The sequence below is a fragment of the Pseudopodoces humilis genome, chromosome 19, assembly GCF_049639895.1.
Source record: "Pseudopodoces humilis isolate 2021_Gansu_Grassland_sample_001 chromosome 19, ASM4963989v1, whole genome shotgun sequence".
In the NCBI taxonomy this organism is placed as follows: Eukaryota; Metazoa; Chordata; class Aves; order Passeriformes; family Paridae; genus Pseudopodoces; species Pseudopodoces humilis.
Window position 1 is genome coordinate 4,437,244 of NC_142218.1, and position 19,995 is coordinate 4,457,238.

At 49.8% G+C, this 19,995-nt stretch overlaps 1 protein-coding gene across 8 annotated transcripts in view; it reads left to right on the forward strand.

Moving 5' to 3' along the window:
- PPP1R16B (protein phosphatase 1 regulatory subunit 16B) overlaps positions 1–19,995 on the forward strand; it is a 58,109-nt gene that overhangs the window by 10,754 nt on the left and 27,360 nt on the right. Inside the window, exons 2-4 of one of the 8 annotated variants that reach the window (XM_088064437.1) lie at positions 4,755–4,940; positions 5,186–5,277; positions 6,679–7,080. In XM_088064437.1, coding sequence (XP_087920563.1) covers positions 6,834–7,080 — 247 coding nt within the window. In that variant the 5' untranslated portion in view covers positions 4,755–4,940; positions 5,186–5,277; positions 6,679–6,833. Of the gene's footprint in view, positions 1–3,859; positions 4,003–4,754; positions 4,941–5,185; positions 5,278–5,327; positions 5,441–6,628; positions 7,081–19,995 lie in introns of those variants that run through there. The other 7 variants (XM_088064440.1, XM_088064438.1, XM_088064436.1 and 4 more) reach the window with 7 other exon arrangements.

Sequence of the window (19,995 nt, forward strand, 5' to 3'; positions counted from 1 at the left end):
CCCCACCAGCACTCCAGGGCAGATGTAGGAGTTGTGTTCCCTATGGGATCTTGGCTGAAATATATATATATTAATATATATATTTATAGATATTTATTTTTTAAGTGGTGTTTCCTGCCATTTTCCCTGTCATTCCTTCAGGAGGAACCATTCTTCTGGTAGTGCTGAGCATCTGCTGCTTAAAGTGTAGCTGAAGTCCTGAGTGAGGAAAGGAGCTGTTTACTTCTGAGATACCAGTGAAATTAAACCAAGCAGCAATAATTTTCATAGTTTTCACTCCCCTGTGTGGTTAACCTGTGGGTGCTGTGGGGCTCACAGCACAACACAGAATCACACAGTGTGTGCAAGAAGAATTTGCCACCAGAAGCAATAGCCAGAATTCTCAGAGTAGCACTGAGGGACCGGTAGGTTCCACCAGCACCTTGTGGCAGCAGCACAGGACTAGAAATAACAATGATAACAAAGTATAACAAATATATATTTTTATATATAATTATAAAAAATAACAAACAAAAAATAAAAAATTATAAAAAAAAAAACAAAGTCTGTGCACAGAGACCCAGGCAAGGGAGATGGTACAACCTGTCTGTCAGGGTGATGTTGGAGAAATAAAAATTTAGGCTTCAGAAATAAAAAGGAAACCCTTCAGGAGGCTGGAAATGCTGCTCTGTAGGAAATGGGACACCTGTCCTGTGGAGTTGCAGGTGAAAATGAGTGTTTTGGGGCTGTGATTCCATGGAGGAATAGCTCTTGTGATTTGAAAGTTTGCCACATGGTCACTGTTGGTATCCACCCCTCTGTGTGTCTTGGTTTGAAAACCTGGTGGCCAGGTGCCCTGTGCAGGGGTGACAGCTGGGGCTCGGTGCAGTGGGTGCTGTGATTATTGATGGTGCTCTAATGAAATGTTTTCCCAAAAGGCAGGGAGTGACAGAGGCAGTTTGATAAAAAACAGCTTCAGGCTGTGGTGGTCTAAGCGTGGAGGACCCTCTTGATGTGGTGCACTCTCTACTAATTAGAGAAATAAACCACACAAGCTGCTCATACCCAGCACAGGGCTGCTCCCATCAGCAGCACAGGAGAGAGGTTTGTTTCTCTGGAGGTGCTGCAGATGAGAGCAGCTCCCCTGTCAGTGCTGGGGTGGGAGTGCCTTGGCAGGGCTGCTCCTGGGGACGTGCTCTGCAGGGACATGGCTTAGGAAATGGCTTGGAGCCTGTTCCTCTGGGAAGGGTGGGAGGGTGACACTGCTGCCCTTCCCACCCAGCCTGGGAAGGAAAGGACCTGAGCTCCTTGTGTGGGGTCAGCCCCAGGGCTCATCCCCTGAGCCCCACACCTTGTCCTCCCTTGGGGATGGTTGAACTCCTGTGCTTGCCTCTCCCTGCTGGTGCTGCCTGACCCTTGGGCTGTCACCTCCTTCTCTCAGTGGCTTTCTGGCTGGCTGTGGATGGTGTTTGGCTTTTGGGCTTAGGTGAGCTCTTGCCTCCTTGGGGACCAAGTGATGAAGAGCTGCTCTGCTGCTTCCTCCAGACCCTGGGAAGATCTTGGCCAACAGCAGGAGCACCCATGCAGAACAGGCATCTCTGGCTGGTCTGTGTCCCTAAGCAGGGACAGTGCTGAAGATGATGTCCAGAGGAAAAGTCTGTGACTTCTTCATTGGTGCCTGTTGCCAGAGGATGGGTTCAACAGAAGGGCTGCAGGGGGCTGGTCACCCTGCATTTCATGGGACAGGGACACACAGATGGGCCTTGGCCCTCACAGGGAGCAGAAGAGGTGAGTTTGGCAGCTCCTCACCTTGCCATGCTGCAGGAGTTGATGTTAATGAAATTAATAACTTGGGCACCACCTCCTCTGCTGACTGCTTCTGCACTCAGATCCCTGCTGCAGCCTTTTGTGCTTGGTTTCCAGTTCCAGTGGAGAGATTAGCTTGGCGTGGGGAGGAGAGGCTATTTCTGTCTCCTCATGCCACTGCCTTGACATTGTGCTGCAGACACTTCATCATCCAGGCCCACTTGTGCAGGTGTCTCACCACGAGCAATCCAGTGGCTGGGAAAGATCTCCTTAACTTCAGGAGTGGCTACTCTGAGCCTTCTTGTTTTCCCTTTGCTCAAAAGCTTTAAGAAATCTCCAGTCTTTCACTTCAAGGTGTCCCATTCAAGGGTTGCTCTTCCATGGCTTGTGTTTGTTTGGGTTTTTTTAAAGTGGAATAAAATAAAACTGAAATCAGTTGATGACACTTCAGTGAAGGACTTCTGTGAGTGTTTGTGTTCTGCATCAGTGTCATGCTGTGCTTTAACTGCTGCCTTAGGAAGTTGTGACAGGGGATTTTCAGCTTTCAGCTCCAGCTTCATCATCAGGTGGGGAGATGAGCAGAGTCTCCAGCCTCACTCAGCAGCACGGCTGCTTTCACAGATCCAGCTCCAGCCTCAGCAGTGTTATGGCAAACTGTCTGCAAGCTGAATGCTTTGTAGGCAGGTGGGGGGGCAGCTCTGAGTGTGTGCTGGTGGAGTGTCACAGTAGAGACGGGCAGGACACCTGCTTCTTCATGCACAATAGCCACTCTTCATTCTTCACAGCCCATGTTTATATGGTTTTCTAAAGGCATCGTGTTTAATTCTAATTGGTTAGTAACTTATTGCAGCTCAGTTCATTGGTTAGCAATTGCTAGTGAATGTGTCTGTCAAAAGCTTTCCTCTCTAGTGATGTTACATTCTTGTCTCTTGTATAGATGTTTCACATGGGTAGAAATCTTTCTTGACACAGGTGCAAGTTCCTTTCTCATGGGAACTTACCAGGCTGGCTGTTAGCTGTACTTTCCCAAAGCAGCAGGCCTGAGCCATGATCTTACAAGGGTAACAAGGCTCTTATTTTATAAGGCTTTACCAATATGCAGCAATGGAGGAAAATGAGTACCTTTGGTTTTCCCCTTTGAGGGATGCAGCTGCCAGCCTTAAAGGGTGAAATGGGAAGGAGTGTGTGAGAGATGCCTTCAGACAGGGTTGGTGGCACAAGCTGCAACCCCTGACTCAGAAAACTCTCCCTTCATGGAACTTCTGTCTCTTCTTGTATTGGCAGTGAGTAACCTTGCCTTGAAAACCCTTTTGGGTTTAGTCAGGTGAGACAAAATGTACAGGAAATGCAAATTTACAAAAAAACCCCACGATGGTGTTGGCCAACACTTGTGTGCTCTTTGCAGGAACCAATCTTTGACCAGGTGAGAGTGAACCTTTCCCTGCTTCAGTGCTGGGAGGAGGGGGATGGCACCAGTGCCTTGCCTTCCTTTTGGCCCCTGGAATAGTCCCCATTGTCCCTGCAGGGCCAGGGGCTGTGTGTGTGTGGCAGGATGTGCTCAGCTGGTGACACCAGATCTGCTGAGCTCATGGAAACTGCTCAGCTCTGTCCAACACGAGGAATGGTGCTTTTGTTCTGCCCCCTCTTCTTCTCTAAGTAAAATGGAAACCAAAGCGCGATGCCTCGCAAGCCACAGACACCCACACAGCCACTGCTGTGTCACTTTGCAGGTAAACATGTGCTGGGGCCTCAACCTGTGCTATAGTTAGCCTGACCTGTTTGTGCCAGAAGTCAATGTGCCATTTCTCTAGGTACAGGGGAGGAACCAGCTCACTGGAAAACAGGCAGCCACAGCGATGGGGCCAAAATCTTTCTGTGGCACTGGGGGCTGTGAGAGTGACAGGGAATTATGTCTGGGAGAAGTTGAGCTGTGTCCATTTCAGGAAGAGCTCTCCGGGTGACCTTTTAGCTCCTTTAGAGGTTCAGTTTGGATTGAGCACATGCTGGTGTTTAGTACTTCCAGAGATGTCTTGATATCTGTGATCTCCCCTCTCCATTTCACTTCCCTTTGCAGACCACCTGAATCTCCCATTTCTTCTGTTGTGAGAGCAGAGGAGCTGCTGGAGGACGAGGTGCATGCAGGAAAGCTGAAACATTGGCAAGCCCAGCCGCACTTGTCCTCCACTTATAAATCAACATCGTGTTGCTCTTTCCAAGGTGCAGTCCTAAAGCCACAAGAAAAACTTCCAGCCTGTCTTATGAAATGCTGAAATAAAAGTTTCCTGCTTTAATAATCCTGCAGAGTTAGGTCCTCATTTCTACTCCAGGTGTGTTTTGGAAAATATTTGTTCATTTTTGAGCAAACAATGGCAGAAGTGGCCTGGAAAAGGAGCAAGGTGGGAGTGCCTGTGCGGTATTCCGAGAGGCATTTCCTGCCCTTATCTCCCCTCCTTCGAGGTATTGTAACTGGGGCTTCAGATCTGCAGGCTGTGCTGCAGCAGCAGAGACTGAGATTGCCAACAAAGATACTTCCCAGGAATGCTTGCCAGGGGCAGGAGCTCAGTTCAGGAGAGGTGCTGAAGAGCTTTCCAGCCGAGCGCCTGCGCTCGGGAAATGCGTCTGTCCCAAAAGAACAGCTTTTGGAGAAGTGCATTCATGCATTTTCTGCCGGGTTTCTGGAGGCTGTGCTGAGTCCCAGCTCATGGGGGCTGTGGGCAGGGAGAGATGTCAGTGGCTCTTGTGCTGTGGAGGAGCCGTGGCACCCTTCCCTTGCTTTCCAGTGCCGTGCTAAAGCCACAAGGTGGTATTTTCCATCTCAAGCAAGTGAACTGAATTTGAATTTTGAGTTAGTAGCTCCCTTATGAAAGACATTGCAAGGATTTGGGTTTGTTTCTGTGTGGAACTAAAGCATTTTTTTGCACTCTCAAATTTTTATGGGATTAAACAGGGTTTTTTTTCTTTCTGTTCAGGTCTGTTGTGACGTCCTCAAAATAAGGTTTGCAGGTGCTGCTGAAGCTGTCCTTGGCCCTTTGCTGGACAAAGCAGCTGCATAAAGGCCTGGACCTGCCTGTGTACTCTGGCTGAGTTTGTTTGTTTTCAATTATCTGTTGGAGGAAATGAAGTGTCTCGCTCTCAGCCTGCCCAGATATTTATAGGTAAGGTCAAACCCCTGTGGAAGGTCTGTAGCAGTGTTTAGTAGGTGTGGATGTCTCAGCCTTGTGGGATTCCCTGGGATGTGCTGTGTGGTGTGGCCCTGCAGCCCCTCAGAGTCTCCTCGATGGGCTGCTTCACCCTCTGAGAGGGACGAGCCGTGGCTTTTCCTGGCTGGGCTGAGGTTTGGTATCCACACCATGGCTCCCAACCAGGTCCAGCTGCCTCTCTTCTGCTGCTTTCCCCACAGATTCTCTGCATCCAGTGCTTACAAGGCTGTTGCTTCCTCTCTTTTGCAGCAGCACAGTTGAGCTTCAGCTGCGTTATTGAGGATTTTCTCAGGTGCTTTTGAATACTCGAGTTCTTTAGTCACCCTTTCCCATCAACACTTTCTTTTCCTCTTTGTCCCCTCCAAGCTGGCTGAAGCACACCAGCTCTCATCTCATACCTGGTTATTTGCTGCTTACCTGGATTTTGCATGAGCCATTCAATGTGCTTTGCACAGGTCTGTTTGGAAAGGAATAATTCAATTTGCTTGTGATGTTGGCTTTATTTCAAATGCACCTGTTGGACATGCCCTGAAATCTGGGGGGGTGTTTCCTCCTCCCATGCAGCAGGTGACCGGGCAGGTGCCCATGGGTCCCTGGTTGGTGACTCCGTGGGGTTGGTGACTCTGTGGGGTTGGTGACTCTGTGGGGTTGGTGACTCTGTGGGGTTGGTCACTCTGTGGGGTTGGTCACTCTGTGGGGTTGGTCACTCTGTGGGGTTGGTCACTCCGTGGGGTTGGTCACTCTGTGGGGTTGGTCACTCCGTGGGGTTGGTCACTCTGTGCTAGCCCTGCTCAGAGGTTTCTGTTGTGGTCACACCGAGGGTCAGGAGCTGTGAACTGACTGCTCTCACTGCTGTGCTTGTGGACCACAAACAGCAAAACCAGAGTGATTTAGTGTGTGGTGAAGAGAAAGCCTGAAGGAAGAAAGAAATGAACACAACCCCCATGTTTTTAAGAGCTGAGGTGGTTTAAGTGTTATTTATACCTGGGAGCCAGGTCTATCCATCTGTGCTCAGCTGGGGCTGGATGGATGAAGCAGAGCAGCCCAGATGATGCTGCTGGTGGGTAGAATTCCTCTGGGAAAACCTTCCTGGCCTCGGGGCAGCAGACAGGTATCCCCAAATATCTCAAACCTGTGGCTTCTGGGTTATTTGTGCTGTAATGGCCTCGTCTGGTGTCTGTGACTGCCCTGGGCACTGCAGCCTTGGTCCCTCTGACCTGTGCTTTGCTGCTCAGACTGAAACACCCCAGGAGGGTGGCTGCTGCTGTTCCTTGGAGCAGGACTGTGGGGTGGAAGGAGGGGTGGTGGAGAGGACCAGCCCAGGGAAGGATGGGAGTCTCAGTACTCAAACTGCTCCCAAGTTGGCTGACAAATGGTATCAAACACGTGGAAGATCTTTTCTCATAAAGACTTTATTTAGCTGGTAGGAGAGGGTTAATGTGAGCTGTAGACATGAACGGGGTGCACAGTGGAACTTCTGCTTAATCAAGAGCTGTTTTCTGGGATGCTTGGAGTGGGGGAAGGGGGAAATCACCAAGGTTGGTAAGAACAATTAAAGCAATTAGAGCAATTAAAGCACAGTTAACTCAGCTGCCTTTAAGATGCCTTTAGATGCTGCCTGTTGTGTTTTCCAGCAGGCTGAACTCATGTGCTTGATGATACCTGACCTGTCCTGCTTTTCTCCCCATTTCAGGTTCCCACCACATTCTCAGGGGCTCTGCCATGGGCCCTCCCCAGCTCGGCCTCAGGATGCTGGTATAGCAGCAGCTGGCTGCCATCCAGAGGACCTGTGGTGGGACATCCCTTCCCCCTGGGACATCCTCCCCCTCCCCTCTCTCGGCAGAAGCCATGGATGCCCACGTGGACCTCCTGACCGAGCTGCAGCTGCTGGACAAGGTGCCCACGCTGGAGAGGCTGCGGGCAGCCCAGAAACGGAGGGCTCAGCAGCTGAAGAAATGGGCCCAGTATGAGAAGGAGATGCAGCACAAGAAGAGGAAGCATGAGAAGAAGAGAAATGCTGTGAACAGAAAGAAAGTGTCTTTTGAAGCCAGCGTTGCTCTGCTGGAGGCTTCTCTGAGGAATGACGTGGAGGAAGGTACGGCACTGGTGCCTGGCAGGGTTTGTCTGGCTGCCTGTGAGCTCCATGTGGTGTGAAGCCCTCTGTGGTGGGCAGAGGCATCATGGACTGTCCCTGGTGTGGTGTTGGGCTGTAAAGCGTTGCCATCTCTGATCCAGCTCTGAGGTCCTCAAAGCCCCGTGTGACACCAGCGTTACCTTGGTTGGCATCAGGAGTGGGTGCATGAGTGCCAGGAGAGGGCAGGAGCTGTGACTGAGTTTTGGGTGAAGGAAGGCAGTTTCCATCTCTCTCCTTCTCACACTTCCTACTTACAGGAGGTGTGAAACACTTCCTTGCCTTCTGGGTGTGCCTCTCAGTGGTTTTATAGAAGTCTGTCACCGGGATTTACATGTCAGTGTAAATCTCTTCAGCTTCCCTGCTTGAGGGCATGGATTTAGAGCTACGTGAATGTATGAATTTTTTTCCCAAAGTACTGGAGAGCACAGCTTTGCTTAGTGCTTCCTGAAGAACAGAACTGCAAATCGTTCCAAAATTGGTTTAATTGCACCATTTCAAAGTGGATGAAAGTGGATGAAAGTGCTTTGCTTCTGCTACAAAATCTGGAGGGAGGAGGAAAAAATATGTCTAAAAGTCAATAACCATTAGCCTCAGCACAGCACGGGGGAAAACCTGTGAGCTCTGGGGAGCCAGAGAGTGCTTCTCTGCAGAGGAGTAAAAATATCTCCTGCAGGAGAGCTGGAGCAGCCTTTGGGGTTGGTGCTCTGCAAGGCAGTGAAATTGGTGTGATCTTCCTGATCCCTTGGCATGGCAGAGGAGGGTGCTTAGGAAACCTGGCTGGTGGAGCATCTCTGCTAGAGAGCATTGCTCCAGTTTCCAGCACCCTCTGCAGGAGGCAGGTGCGGGGGTGGAAGGCAAAGACCTCGTCTTGTCTCGTGAAGAATCTCCCCAAAGTCATGTCCCCATTTCTGAGCAAGCCTTTTCTGCACTGTAACTTGTCCTTGTGTGTGTGTTTTGCTCCTGTTTGGAAACAGAGCCTGGGCAGGGCTGACCCTGCCTGGCCACTGCATTTGCCAAGCCCTGCCGTGGTTCCTTGTGCATTTGTGACCTCCTTGGGACAGCAGAACTGTGATAATGCCCTGGAACTGCAGACTTTTATTTGTTCCTTCCTTGCTTTAGAGGTTTCTTTCCAGCTCTCTGCTTCAGTGGCCCTGTGTTTCTCACTCTGATCTGCTGTGGCCTTCTAGGAGGGCTCCAGCAGTGATGCCAGCTGTGAAGTTGTGACTGCTGGCATTGCCTGAGCAGACAGGTTTGTGACTTGTGTCACCTCTGCCTGTGCTGGCAGATATTGGCAGGCTGTGGTTTGGGTTTCATCCCCAGCTGTTCAGCTGCCAGTGACAGGTCACAGTGCTGGGACAGGTGATGAGAGTTTCATCATCTTTGTTTTGTGTGGGGCTGGTGCTCTGCTCAGCACTGTGGCTGGGGGGTGTGATGGATCTGCAAGAGGCCCAACCTTGTAGTTTTGCTTTCAGCTCTTTCTGGTTTGACATCTGGGGGTTTGGAAGGAGGAAAGCTCCTCACTGTCTGTCCTACAGATGCTTTCTCATTTTGTGAGGGATGCAGGAATGGTGCAGGTGTTTGTGATCAGGGCCCTGGTGAAGGATGGCTGTGCTCCCTGAGGGTGGCAAGCAGGCAGGGCTGGTTTGTGTTCAGGGTGTGACACCAGTGTTCTGGTGCCAGGGGCCTGTGGACAGTGGTCTTGCACCACATGTGGACATGGATACTTCACTGCTGAAGCTGCAGAGTTGAGATTTCAGCTCCCAGCTTCACTCTGCTTCACTCTTTTCCTCCTGTGAGGGAAAATCCATCATTGCAGGTCTCTTTTGGCACCATAATCCTGTTGACCTCTTTCCATGGGCAAGCCCAGGCTGTGGGCTTGAACCAGCAGCTGCTCTTTCCAATGTGATACTGGTGATAAAACCCAAATGTGACTTCCCTGCTGGCTGAAAATCAATCTCCCCTACCCTCTGGAGAGGACAAGGGACAGTATTCCCAGGGCACAGGTTCTTTCCAAATAGCTGGATTTTTCAGATGCCTCAAGTTTTTACAGTGAATTTTTTTTGTGCTCAATTAAGTCCTAAAAGTAGTGTGTGGGCAGGTTCTGTACCTGCTCTGCCCCCTCTGTGATGTGGGACCAGTATGAAGGGAGGAGGGGACAGAATCAAACCCAGGTGCCAAACTGGCAAAATTCCCTATCACAGAAGTGCGGGAACTCATGGGCTTTCAGAGCTCCCAGGTGATTATTTTGATATATGAATCATCTTTTGTTTCCATGTGGGATGTGGAGGGGGAGGTGAAGTATAAATGATTAAGAAGTTGATAAGTCAGTGTGAGGAGGGCTGGAGCTGGGGGCGCAGCTGGCACGTGTCACCTCCGAGCTGCCTCTGGGCGGCTGTGCCATTTCCATCCCTTGTGACTTTTCTGTTTATTTTTATCATTCTCACCCCTGAGGTGGGAGAAGGGATGGAGGTAGGTGCTGGGCAATGAAATCAGGGAGGAGAAAGTGGAGTTGGGTATTGAGTTGGCTCTTTTCAGATGATGTCTGAGGCTTGGTGTGTATGACCACCTCCTGAGGTGGAGTTGAGTGCTGTAGGGTGGAGCTGGTGGTGCAGGACCCAGCCCTGCCCTTCAGGGGTCCTGGACATGCTGCTTTCACTGCCCTTTGCCTGCCTCTTGCCCAGCTGTAATTGAGAGAGCTGCTGTGTGCCAGGTGACCTGTGAAAGGCAAGAGGAAATGGCCTCAGGGTGCACCCCAGGGTAGGTTTGGATTGGTTATTGGGAAAAATTTCTTCACCCAAAGGGTTGTCCAGCCCTGGCAGAGGCTGCCCAGTGCAGTGGTTCAGTACCATCCCTGGAGGGATTCAAAAGATGCCTTGATGTGGCACCTAGGGACATGGTTTAGTGGTGGCCTTGACACTGCTGGGAGAATGGCTGGACTCGATGGTCCTGGCAGGCTTTTCCAACCAAATTTGTTCTGTGTTTCCGTGGTCTCAGTGTGGTGGCCACCAGGACTGAGGGCAGGGGCTCATCAGCCCCAACATGGGCAGGAGCTGCGAAGGGGTGATGGCTCCTGTCTGCTTGTCCCTCACATCTTCTGCAACAGATCTGTCAAACCATGCCAGGTTTCACAAACAAGCTGCTATTAAAAGCTCCTGTGGATCTCTGCTGACAGAAGCGGGGTAGGTAGCACACTGCAGACACGCTGGTGGCAGATGTGAGCAGACAGTCACGCTGGGGACAGCGGGGTGACAGGCAGGGACCCAGACTGAGGGCAGCAGGGCCCCTGGGATGCAGGATGCTGCTTGGACCTTCAGTTTGGCAAGCTGGGATAGCTGCAGACAGCTCATGGTGAGCGCTCCCAGCTGCCAGGCTGGACCTGGTCCGTGCTCCTCTGGGGAATGCTGGGGAGGGGCATCACACACCATCACCATTGGGAGTGGAAATGTGCTCAAATCCTCACCCAGCTCTGAAGGATGGACCCTCAGCCCACACAGAGCTTACAGGGAATGTGGTGCTGGATGCAGCCTCTGGGCTGCTCCAATGGCTGCAGAGGAGTTGCTTTATAATGCAATAAAGGAATGCTTTATGAGCTACTCTACTGATTGCAGAGGATTTGAGAAGATAAGAGATTGCTGAGGGCTGTGGCCCTTGAGGCTGTTTTGTGAGGTGATGGACTGAAACCATGGAGAGGAGACTGCTCCTGCCATTCCCAGAGCAGCACCTCATCCCCGAAAGCAGCCAGGGCTGTCATGTCCAGGTCTTTCTACATCACTGAGCTTTTCTAAAAGTAACCCCAGAGCATGGGGAGACGAGCTGGTGTTCTGTAAACTGAAAAAAACCAGATCCCAGAGGTGGGTAAAGTGGCTGCTTGTACAGACGTGTGGCATTTGCTGTCTGGAGCTCCCTTCTCACACCTGGGCTGTTTGCAGTGGGAGCTTGAATGACACAAACTGCAGGTGCTGGCATTGGCTTCAGGGTGAGTTGGGCTCCTTCAAGGAGCCAGCAGAGAAGTAGAGACCCCAAGGGTTGATTCACCTTCCAGCAGTGCCAGAGGTGCCCCGGTTTCTCCTGCTGTCGGATGAGAGCTGCTTGCCACAGGCACCCCCGGCGATGGCATCGCTGCAGGGTCCTTCAGCTCCCACCTCCTGGCCCTTCATCCTGCAAGCAAAACTTTATCAGAGCCAGTGTTGCACAGAGCAGCTCTTCTGCAGGAGTTTAACTGTGCTGATCCTTCTGGCTGGTGAGCCTGAAAGTGAAGGAAAACTCAGATTTGGTGACCTTGGGCTTGGCATTTGGCCAAACAGCTCCCGGTGATAGAGCAGAGGGCGTGAGCTTGGAGCTCATTGTGTGGGGAAGATTTCCCTGGGGAGAAAGCAACTTATTCCTACAAACACACCCCTCAAATCTCCTGTTCCTGTGCTGTGATGCCCAGCATGGTTCATGTACCCTTCCAGGAGCATCTCCAAGCAGCTCTGGCCATTCTCCCTTTGCACCTCTCTGGAATAAACCCAACCTTGTCATTGGCAAAGGCACTTTTAAAAGAGGCCCTAATTAGTGTCTATAAATTGCTTTCTTTAACCTTTCCAAGCTGATGTGATCTGTTCCCTTGTTACTTCAAACCCTTTTTGAGGTGCCTTAATTTTCCACCCACATTATTAATCTCCTGAAGCTTTTTTTCATGGGGGTTCCATGTCCAGGTCTGTGAGTGCATTTATCTGTCTGAAAAGCTTTTTCCCCTGGCTTTTGTGCCTTTTGAAGGGCTCTGAAAAGAAAAGATCTCTTATCACCATCAGTCTGAGTGTATATCTGGGTATTTGGAATGGTTTGAGTCAGAAATTAAAAGTTTCTTTTCACTTACAAAGGCATTTCTCGAGTTTTAAGCTCACCGGGTGTGGAAATGAGAGCTGTCCTCTTTAGGAAGCTGCATGTGAGAGCCCTTGGCAATGATGAATTTTGTTAATTTTGTTAATGGGGGTTGTGTCTTCCAAAAGCAGATTCACGTATTTGGCCACATTTTAATTTGGCTTTTTCATGCAATTTGGATGCGATGCCAGCGTGGGGTGATTTGCATATGGCAGCTAACGAGAGGCATCTGGGACCATGAGCAATATTGAATCAGCAACTTTCTCTGCTGTCATAACAAGTAAATATTTTTAATTTTCTTTTTCCTCTACTCTCAAAATTCAACTAAGTGGGGAATTTATATCCATAAGAGTTTCAAGTACCAACTTTCCTTTTTGAAATTAACACTGAAAGTCCACCTAAGGTTTTCCTGGGATGAGGCCTTCTCCCTCCCCAAATCTGGAGTCAACTTCAACAATTCATTTAACAATTTTTCTTTAAACAAAAAAGTTTGATCAGAGATACTTTTATTTCTCAAAATTTGGTAATTTCCACATAATTTCATTTTCTGGCTTCTACATGTGTGCTGCCTCCCACCATTTCTGACACCACTGAAACTATTTCTGGTGTATTTTATAACAGGATTACAGAGTAATGAATAAACATTGGATTCAAACTGCTTGTCCTGCCAGTAAGAATGGTCTGTTTGGATTTGAGGTGTTTTTAATCAATCAGGGATTGGGTTTTTAATTAAACCAGGGATTTTAATCAATCAATCAGGGATTGGCCAATCACTGTTGTCAAGATTTTGTTTCTTACAAGAGGTAGCTTAAATCACTAAATCATCTTCCAGCATTTGGCTACAGTGTGTTTTGGAGGAGAAACTCAGTGTCTCCTTGGTTCCACGTGCACCTAAATACAAACTGGACATTTCCTTGGTTTACTGGTGTTGTTAATGGTGTTAATGTGTGTGAGGAGTGTTGCTGCCTCCAGAGGAGGTGTGGGCAGTGGGGAGGGGAGGCTGGAGCTGCTCAGGCTGTGCCTGCAAGGTGCAGTAGGTGGGATATGTCAGGTCACCATCTGCTCTCAAACCCTGCCCGGCCAAATCACGGCAGGGAGGGCTCAGGATGCAGCAGCCACCTTCGCCAGGAACGTCAGACTTTTGTGAGCCCAAGGCAGATTATCAATGGCACCTTGATTCAGCCAGGTGCCTGGAGATGTCCCTGCCTACAGGTGCTCAATCAGTGGCATTTAACCTTTCCCTTCCCTGTCCTGGCTGCTCTGCTCCCGGTGATGCGGAGCCAGCCCTGCACGCCCGCTTGTTTCCTGGTGTCTACAGAGCTGCCAAATGTCAAAGCCAGGATTTCCAAGTCTGGTACTACTTGCTGATATGTCAGTGGCTCTTTCTAGCCTGTAGCTTCCCAGCTTGTGTTTTCTCCTGAGGGCACCACTGCCTGCCATGTGCACGAGGGGGCCAAGGCATGGCTGTGGGTGGGATGGAGCACCGGGAGCAGCAGGGCTCCTGCTCAGTGGGATAAAGGCTGCAAGGGCTGGTGCTACAGCCCAGCCACATCCTTGCCCTAGGAGCTGGGACATGGGGTTTTTTTTCTTGCAGGCAGAGTGTTTCTTGCCTGCCTGGCTGCCTTCCAGGTGAGTGTTGTTTCCTGCGCTCCGATTCTCCGTGCGTTTTGTCCCGCTCCAGTAGCGAGGAATCGGAGAGCATAAACAGCAGCTCCATCAGGGACCTCTGGTGCCTTCTGTGTAACAAGCAGCACAACCCAGAGTGAAATTTTGTCTGCTTTCTCTCCTTTGCTGTGAGCTCAGAGAGCCAAGGCTCTGTCCTGCTGTGGGGCTGTGTTGTGGGGTCTAATCCAGCTCTGCCAAGGGATGTACGACAGGAGCCCGATTGCTCCCAAGAGCTCGCTGGCTTTTTGCAGCATCGTTCTGTTTTCAAGTAAAACAACCCACAACCAAAGCCACAGGTCTGCAGCCATGTATCTGATTGTTCTCTGCAAGTGAATGTTGGTGGGGAAATGAATACTTTTGGGGGTGAAACCTGATATTGCCGCTTTACCCCTGTACAGGTGAAAATGCATTTCCTGCCAGGAAGAACTTGCCTGTAAGCTGTGGTTGCAGGCTCTGCTTGCTGCCCCTTTCTCCTGGTCAAGGAGAACTTGAAAAGTGGATTAAATCTATTTTTTTTCCAGATTTAAATTCCTGCCTTTCTGGAGTGAGGCCAGCTCAGCTCAGCTGGTGTAGATTTCTCCCTCCTAGAATCATGGAAAATAGAGGTTGAGAGGGCCTCAGGAGGTCATGTAATCCACCTCCTGCCCCAAGGCAGGATCAACTGTATCTAAAATGCTTGCTAATGAGGGTGGAGTTAGGTATCTTAGTGTATTTATAGGCATCTCCACAGCACCAGAGCACATCTACCTGTGCAAGTAGCCCTGCTTCTCATTCAGTTGAGCATATTTTTCCTACCTGCTTATATTTATCCTTTTTTCTTGCTTTGCATCTCATCCTTACACTTATTGACTGGGAGTTTTCCTACTTCCGTGAAGAATGCTCTAATTCTTTCTTTAATAGCAGTTGCTATGGCAGCTGGTTCAGGCAGTGCCTTATAGCCTAGTGCAGAGCTGCTTCTACAGACACTTCCACTGCTTGTTTTTTTCCTCTAGAGCTTGGCCAGATCTTTGGGAAATGTTATCATTCATGGCAAATGTCTTGTGAAAAAATAAAATTTAAAAAAAATAAAAATCAGATGCTGGTATATAAAAACATCCCCTGAGCCTTGCCCACCCTCTAACCCAGCACTAAGGGATGCTAAATAGTCCAGGAAACCAACTGCTTAATTCTGGCTGCTGGTGCATTTGTAATCAAGAGCCAAGATGCAATCAAGCACCTTGCACTCCCTTTTAATTCGGGGAACAAGAGCCCATGTGCAGCTCCGAGCAAGAGGATCCAGTTTCCACTGAGGTCCCTGCAATTTGCAATGTTTGTTGCTGGATTTGGCCTCTGGATTCCCTGGATAGTGTGGGGTAGGCTGGCAGCAAATGCCACTCACGTAGGAAATGGGATTTAGTTTCTCTGGGGTATTTCTCCAGCTTTGAATATGTTTTTATAACAGTTTGCAGCATTTCTCAGTTTAGGCAAGGTTTTCAAGCTAGGCCTTAATTCACATTTCCCTGGTGGTCTTGTCTGCTGTGCTGGGCTTTGCTTTCAAAGTGGCAAAACAGTCCCTGCCTTGAATGTATGAGCACCAAGCTCTGAAATGTAGTGGGAAACTTCTAAAGTCTCATTTATCTTTGTCTGCCTTTACCTGGGCTGACAAGAGAAATCCCATTAGTTAAATAATAATAATAATTATAAATAATAATTCCACAATAAAACTCTAAGCAACCTACCTACCAAACAAAACACCACTCACATTTTTTTTTTTGTCCTAAGAGCTACTGCAATAGAGTTCATCTCTAAAAATGGGAGACTAGAGCAGGAATTAACCTTTAAGTCACTGTCACGCCCTTCTCCTTGCTTGCACCAGCCCTGTTTTAGCCTGGTTGGCAGCTGATGGTGTCCATGGCAGAGGCAGCTGCACACAGCTTCTGCTTTGTCCCATGTTACACCTGCACCTATCTGGACACATCCACATTTTGAGTGGGTGGGGAAGATTGTGGCACCTTCAGAGTATTTCCATTTGGTGCAGCAAGGGTCAGAGGTGAGGTGCTGACACTTCCATGGTTCTGGTTGCAATGAGAAGGACTGAGACACGATGGTTTGCTGTATTCATGGTCTTTTAAATTATCTGATCTGAAGGATTCTCTGTGTCAAACCCATCCTTATCAATAACAGCAAATTTTTCCCTGTTCAGTAATGTTGAATGAAAAGTACAAAGTCCTTGCACAGGAACAGAGCAGCTCTGCTGCACCAAGGTTTCATTGCTGCAGGGTGTTTGTGGTTTGCCCAATGACTTGGGACAGGGAATTTGTCTAGAAATCCATCCCAGCTCTCAGCCTCTTGGGGCTGGAAAGGAGCAGTGACCCTGCAGTCAAGAACAGCAATTTCACTCGTGCTGGGGACGTGGAGAGAACTTCCTGTACCTGCCTGCCAGCACTGGGTTCAGATCTTACATGCTGTCTGAGGAGACAGGTGAGATCTGACCTGGGCTGCTGTGATTAACCCTCTGGAGAGCCCCACAGGGACCTGGACCTCACACAGGAGCCTGGGGCTGGACAGCACAGAGAGCTCCCACCACGAGCAAGTTCCAACCTACTTAGAGCTCAGACTCATCCTGTGCCTCTCCAACTTTTCAGACCTGGTTTATTTTGTCATTTCAGATCCTGTCAGTTTGTCTTTAATTAGCAAGGCTAGAGCAGGGCTCCACGGGAGCTTAAATGGGCCTCTTGTTTTAATTAAAATTGTGGTGTAACAGCCTGAAATAGCAGGCGTTAGAAAGAGCCAGAGCTCCAGTGAAGGAGGACAGTCCCCGTGGATCTGCAGTGACATCTTTCTGCCTGTCAGGCAGATATCACTGGGGTTTCTTTCCTCCTGAAGCTGGTGCTGTCACAACAGTGATGCAAGGCCTGAATGTGGTTCCTGAAGTTCCAGTCCAGGCTGTAACCAGCCAGCTTCCAACCTGCTGCTGGATGCTGTGCCAAAACCACACCATGGGGGTGACAGTGGGTCATGGAGAGGTGCTGGAAGTCCATTTTGCTTTTATTAGAAGGGCAGCTGAGTTTAAAATTTCCTCTGAAAGGGCACCTAAGCAGCATTCCTTGTGCTTTCATAGGAAATTTATTTCTTATAACTTCAATCATGCAGTTCTGAAATAGCTACGAAAAAGCTGCTGCTCTGTCCCCTGGCCCAAATTACTCTCATTGGTGGCAATTTTCTATCACTCTTCAGAGCCAGGGAAGCTGTCATCTGAGTGCAGGTCAGCACTGGATCTGTAGCATTAATTGTAGACTTGGGCCATCATTGCATTTTCTCAGTCAGTGCTCTAGGATTGGCCACGTGTTCAGTAATGGGAATGTTTGCAGCATTGATCTGTCACTTACCCTACGGGGAACAAGTGAACAGGAAATAATTCTTGTTCTGCTTACATCCAGAGACTTGTCTTGTAGCTCAAGGGCAATATTTGTTGACTGATTTTTCTCCTGTGAGGTGGGATTGACAGCTTGGGTTGCAGGTGGAGGTGGAAGGAGCTGTGCCCAGCGCAGGGCAAGGGTGCTGAGACAGAGGTGTGGCCATCTGCCTTTGCCTGATCCTCGTGTCATTCTGGTGGGGTTCAAAGCTTCCACAAGCAGGTTTCTCACTCAGCTGTCCTGGGCCAAGCTCTGATAGGAGCACCTTCAGCTCCCACAATCTGGGGCCTTCCTGTGGATCCCTGAGCATTTTGGCACAGACCTCTAAAGATATTTTTGGGTATTTTGCTTTTATTGCAGTTTGGTCACCTAAAGCACAGTGCTCCAAAGGATACAGGGTCCACATGAAGAACACTCAGCTCCTTCCTGCTGGGTGCTGCTGTACTGACCACCCTATTAATCACTGCCCCATGGCATTTAAATATATTGGCATGGCATTTTGAGTCCCCCAGGGTTCGCCCTGATCAGAACCAGGAGTTCCCAGCAGCAGTGGAAACATCTTGAGTGTGCCACGGGGAGGGAGGAGCAGTTCCCTGGGACAGCCAGTTCCCAGTTTTGGAAGCTGACCCCAGTGCCGTGGGCTCCCCACCCTCCTCCTTCCCTTCCTGCAGGAAGGGCCTGTGGGTTTTCCAGCTGTGGAACAGGAAAGAAGTGGGGATCCTGTTTACCAACCCACTGAGCTGCTCACATCTGTTCGAGCTCCTCCCGTGCTGCTCACGGCTGCGTGCTCGTTTGCCAGCTGTCCTCTGCTGTACCCTCTGCTAAGAGCTCTTGGTGTGTGGAGCTCCTGACCTGCCACAGCTGGAGAGGCCTTCCAAACCCAGCAGGCTGAGTCCAGCACTGGTTCCTGTGTGACTGGGACCTGAAAACAACAGCTTGGTCACCCAGGGATCCTGGGACTGGAGGGCACAAGAGGTTTACTTCTTTTGTTTACTGCCACTGCAGTGGGCAAAGCTGGTTTTGCCCTGTCTCAAAACAGCTCTTATGTTAGATCCTGATAACATCCAATGCAATATCTGCTCCTTGGGAGGTGTCAGGTGGTATCTGACATGTGCAGGAATGTGGAGGTTTGGTGGGACTCAGGCAAAGACTCGGCTGTGTTTATCCCCCACTAAAATATGAGAGGACTTTGGGCTCTTTTATTATGGTAATCCCTTTGCTCTTGTTGGGATGTGTGAATTCTCCACAGCTGGGGCAGAAGCCAGGAGGATGAGACATGGAGCTGTGAGGGGGTTTGCTGGTGGAAATGCTGGAGGTGTTGCTGTCAGAGCAGGCTGCAGATGCTGCAGGAGCAGGGTGAGTGCTGCAGCCTGCCCTGGCTCTGGGACAGCCTCCTCAGCAACAAAAACCTCTTTAGATGGGGCACAATTTGTGGTGTAGAGTGATGGTGTAAAACAATGCCTTGGGGGCACAGGTGTTTCACCTGAACAAAAGTGTCACAGGCTTGGGAGTGTATTTGCTTTGGACAAAAGCCGTGTAGCTGTCCCTGGGACACACACAGCTCTGGAAAGCAGCAGGGCTGCCAAGAACATGTGGGGACACAGCCAGGGTGGCCTTCTCTGAGGCTGCAGGTGGCAGGGAGGGAGCTTTTGTGCTGTCATTACCTCTGGGCAGTGAGTTGTTCCCTGGGGTTTGGGGACAGCAGGAGTGACCCCAGGGAGCTCTTTACCCTGGCAGTGCTTGGGTCTGGCTGCAGAGGCGCTTGCCCCGGGGCTAAGGAGGCTGTGGCAGTGCTGGGCATGGCACAGGGTGCTGGGGGGTGGCTCATGAGCAGCCCAGGCACCCAAAAAGTGACGGAGCAGCTGGCCTGAGCTGAAATGAGGCTCTGGACAGCAGTGGTGGCGGCTGTGTGCAGCGCTGGGCTCACCTCAGCAGCAGAGGGTTTGTGCAGGAGGTGATGGCTGGTGCAGGGACCAGGCTCTGTCAGTCTTTCCTTGGGAAGGCAGGCACGGTGCTCCTGGGGGCTGTGTGCTGTGTTCCTGCAGCATTCAGTGCTGCAGCATCCCAACAGCAGCACTGAGGTGCCCACGGAGCCAGGCTGGCCTGCATCCTCAGAGCAGGGTGCTCAGAGACCTGTGCATGGCCACAGCCAGTGCTGGCACCAGGTCTGGTGCTGTCTGGAATGGGCTGTGCCAAGAGCCAGGCTCTGGCAATGATCCCTGCCCTGCTGCAAGCAGGACAAGGTGCCCTGAGCAGGGAGAATGGCACTGCCAGCAGGCACTGACTGTCACCTACTCCATTTAATTGCACTTGGGAGCCTTTTTTTTATGGCCTATTTTAATTTTATTTTTTTTTTTTTTTGGACAGTTGCTTAACTGGGTAAGTAAACTGGAGAAAAGAAGCTGTCCTTGTTTAAAGGGTTCTACCCTTAGCCCATAAAACTGGGACAGATCTACTGGTACATGCTGATGCTTTGTGCAGCCCTGGAAAGGAAAACAGGCATAAATATCATGTTATAGCTGTTCTGCTTTACTCCATGAATCTGGATCAGTGTCTCTCTCCCTCCTAATCGGGTTAGTTTTCTTTTGATCTACCTCTGTTAAGGAAATCTAAACTGATTTAGCTATTCCCATCCATTTTCCATTTGCCTGGTGGCTCTTTCCACAAGGCTGTCTCAGCTCTACCCTAATTACTGTTGAGTTGTTTGATCTGTAGCAGGTGACACTCTGCTGTAGAACTTTGTAAATCTTAACCAGTATTCACTGGGAATTTTTTGGCAGATGTTTTGTTTCACTTTTGGACAGATTAGTTTTAAATTGGCAAATGCACTAGGCTTAAGGAGAAGACAATTGCTACTAGCTGCCGAAAAGAAAACATTAATTATCAATCATGTTTTATTGAGCCTCTGTTGAACTGATTTGCCATAGAAAACATAATTTTCTTCTACTCTAGC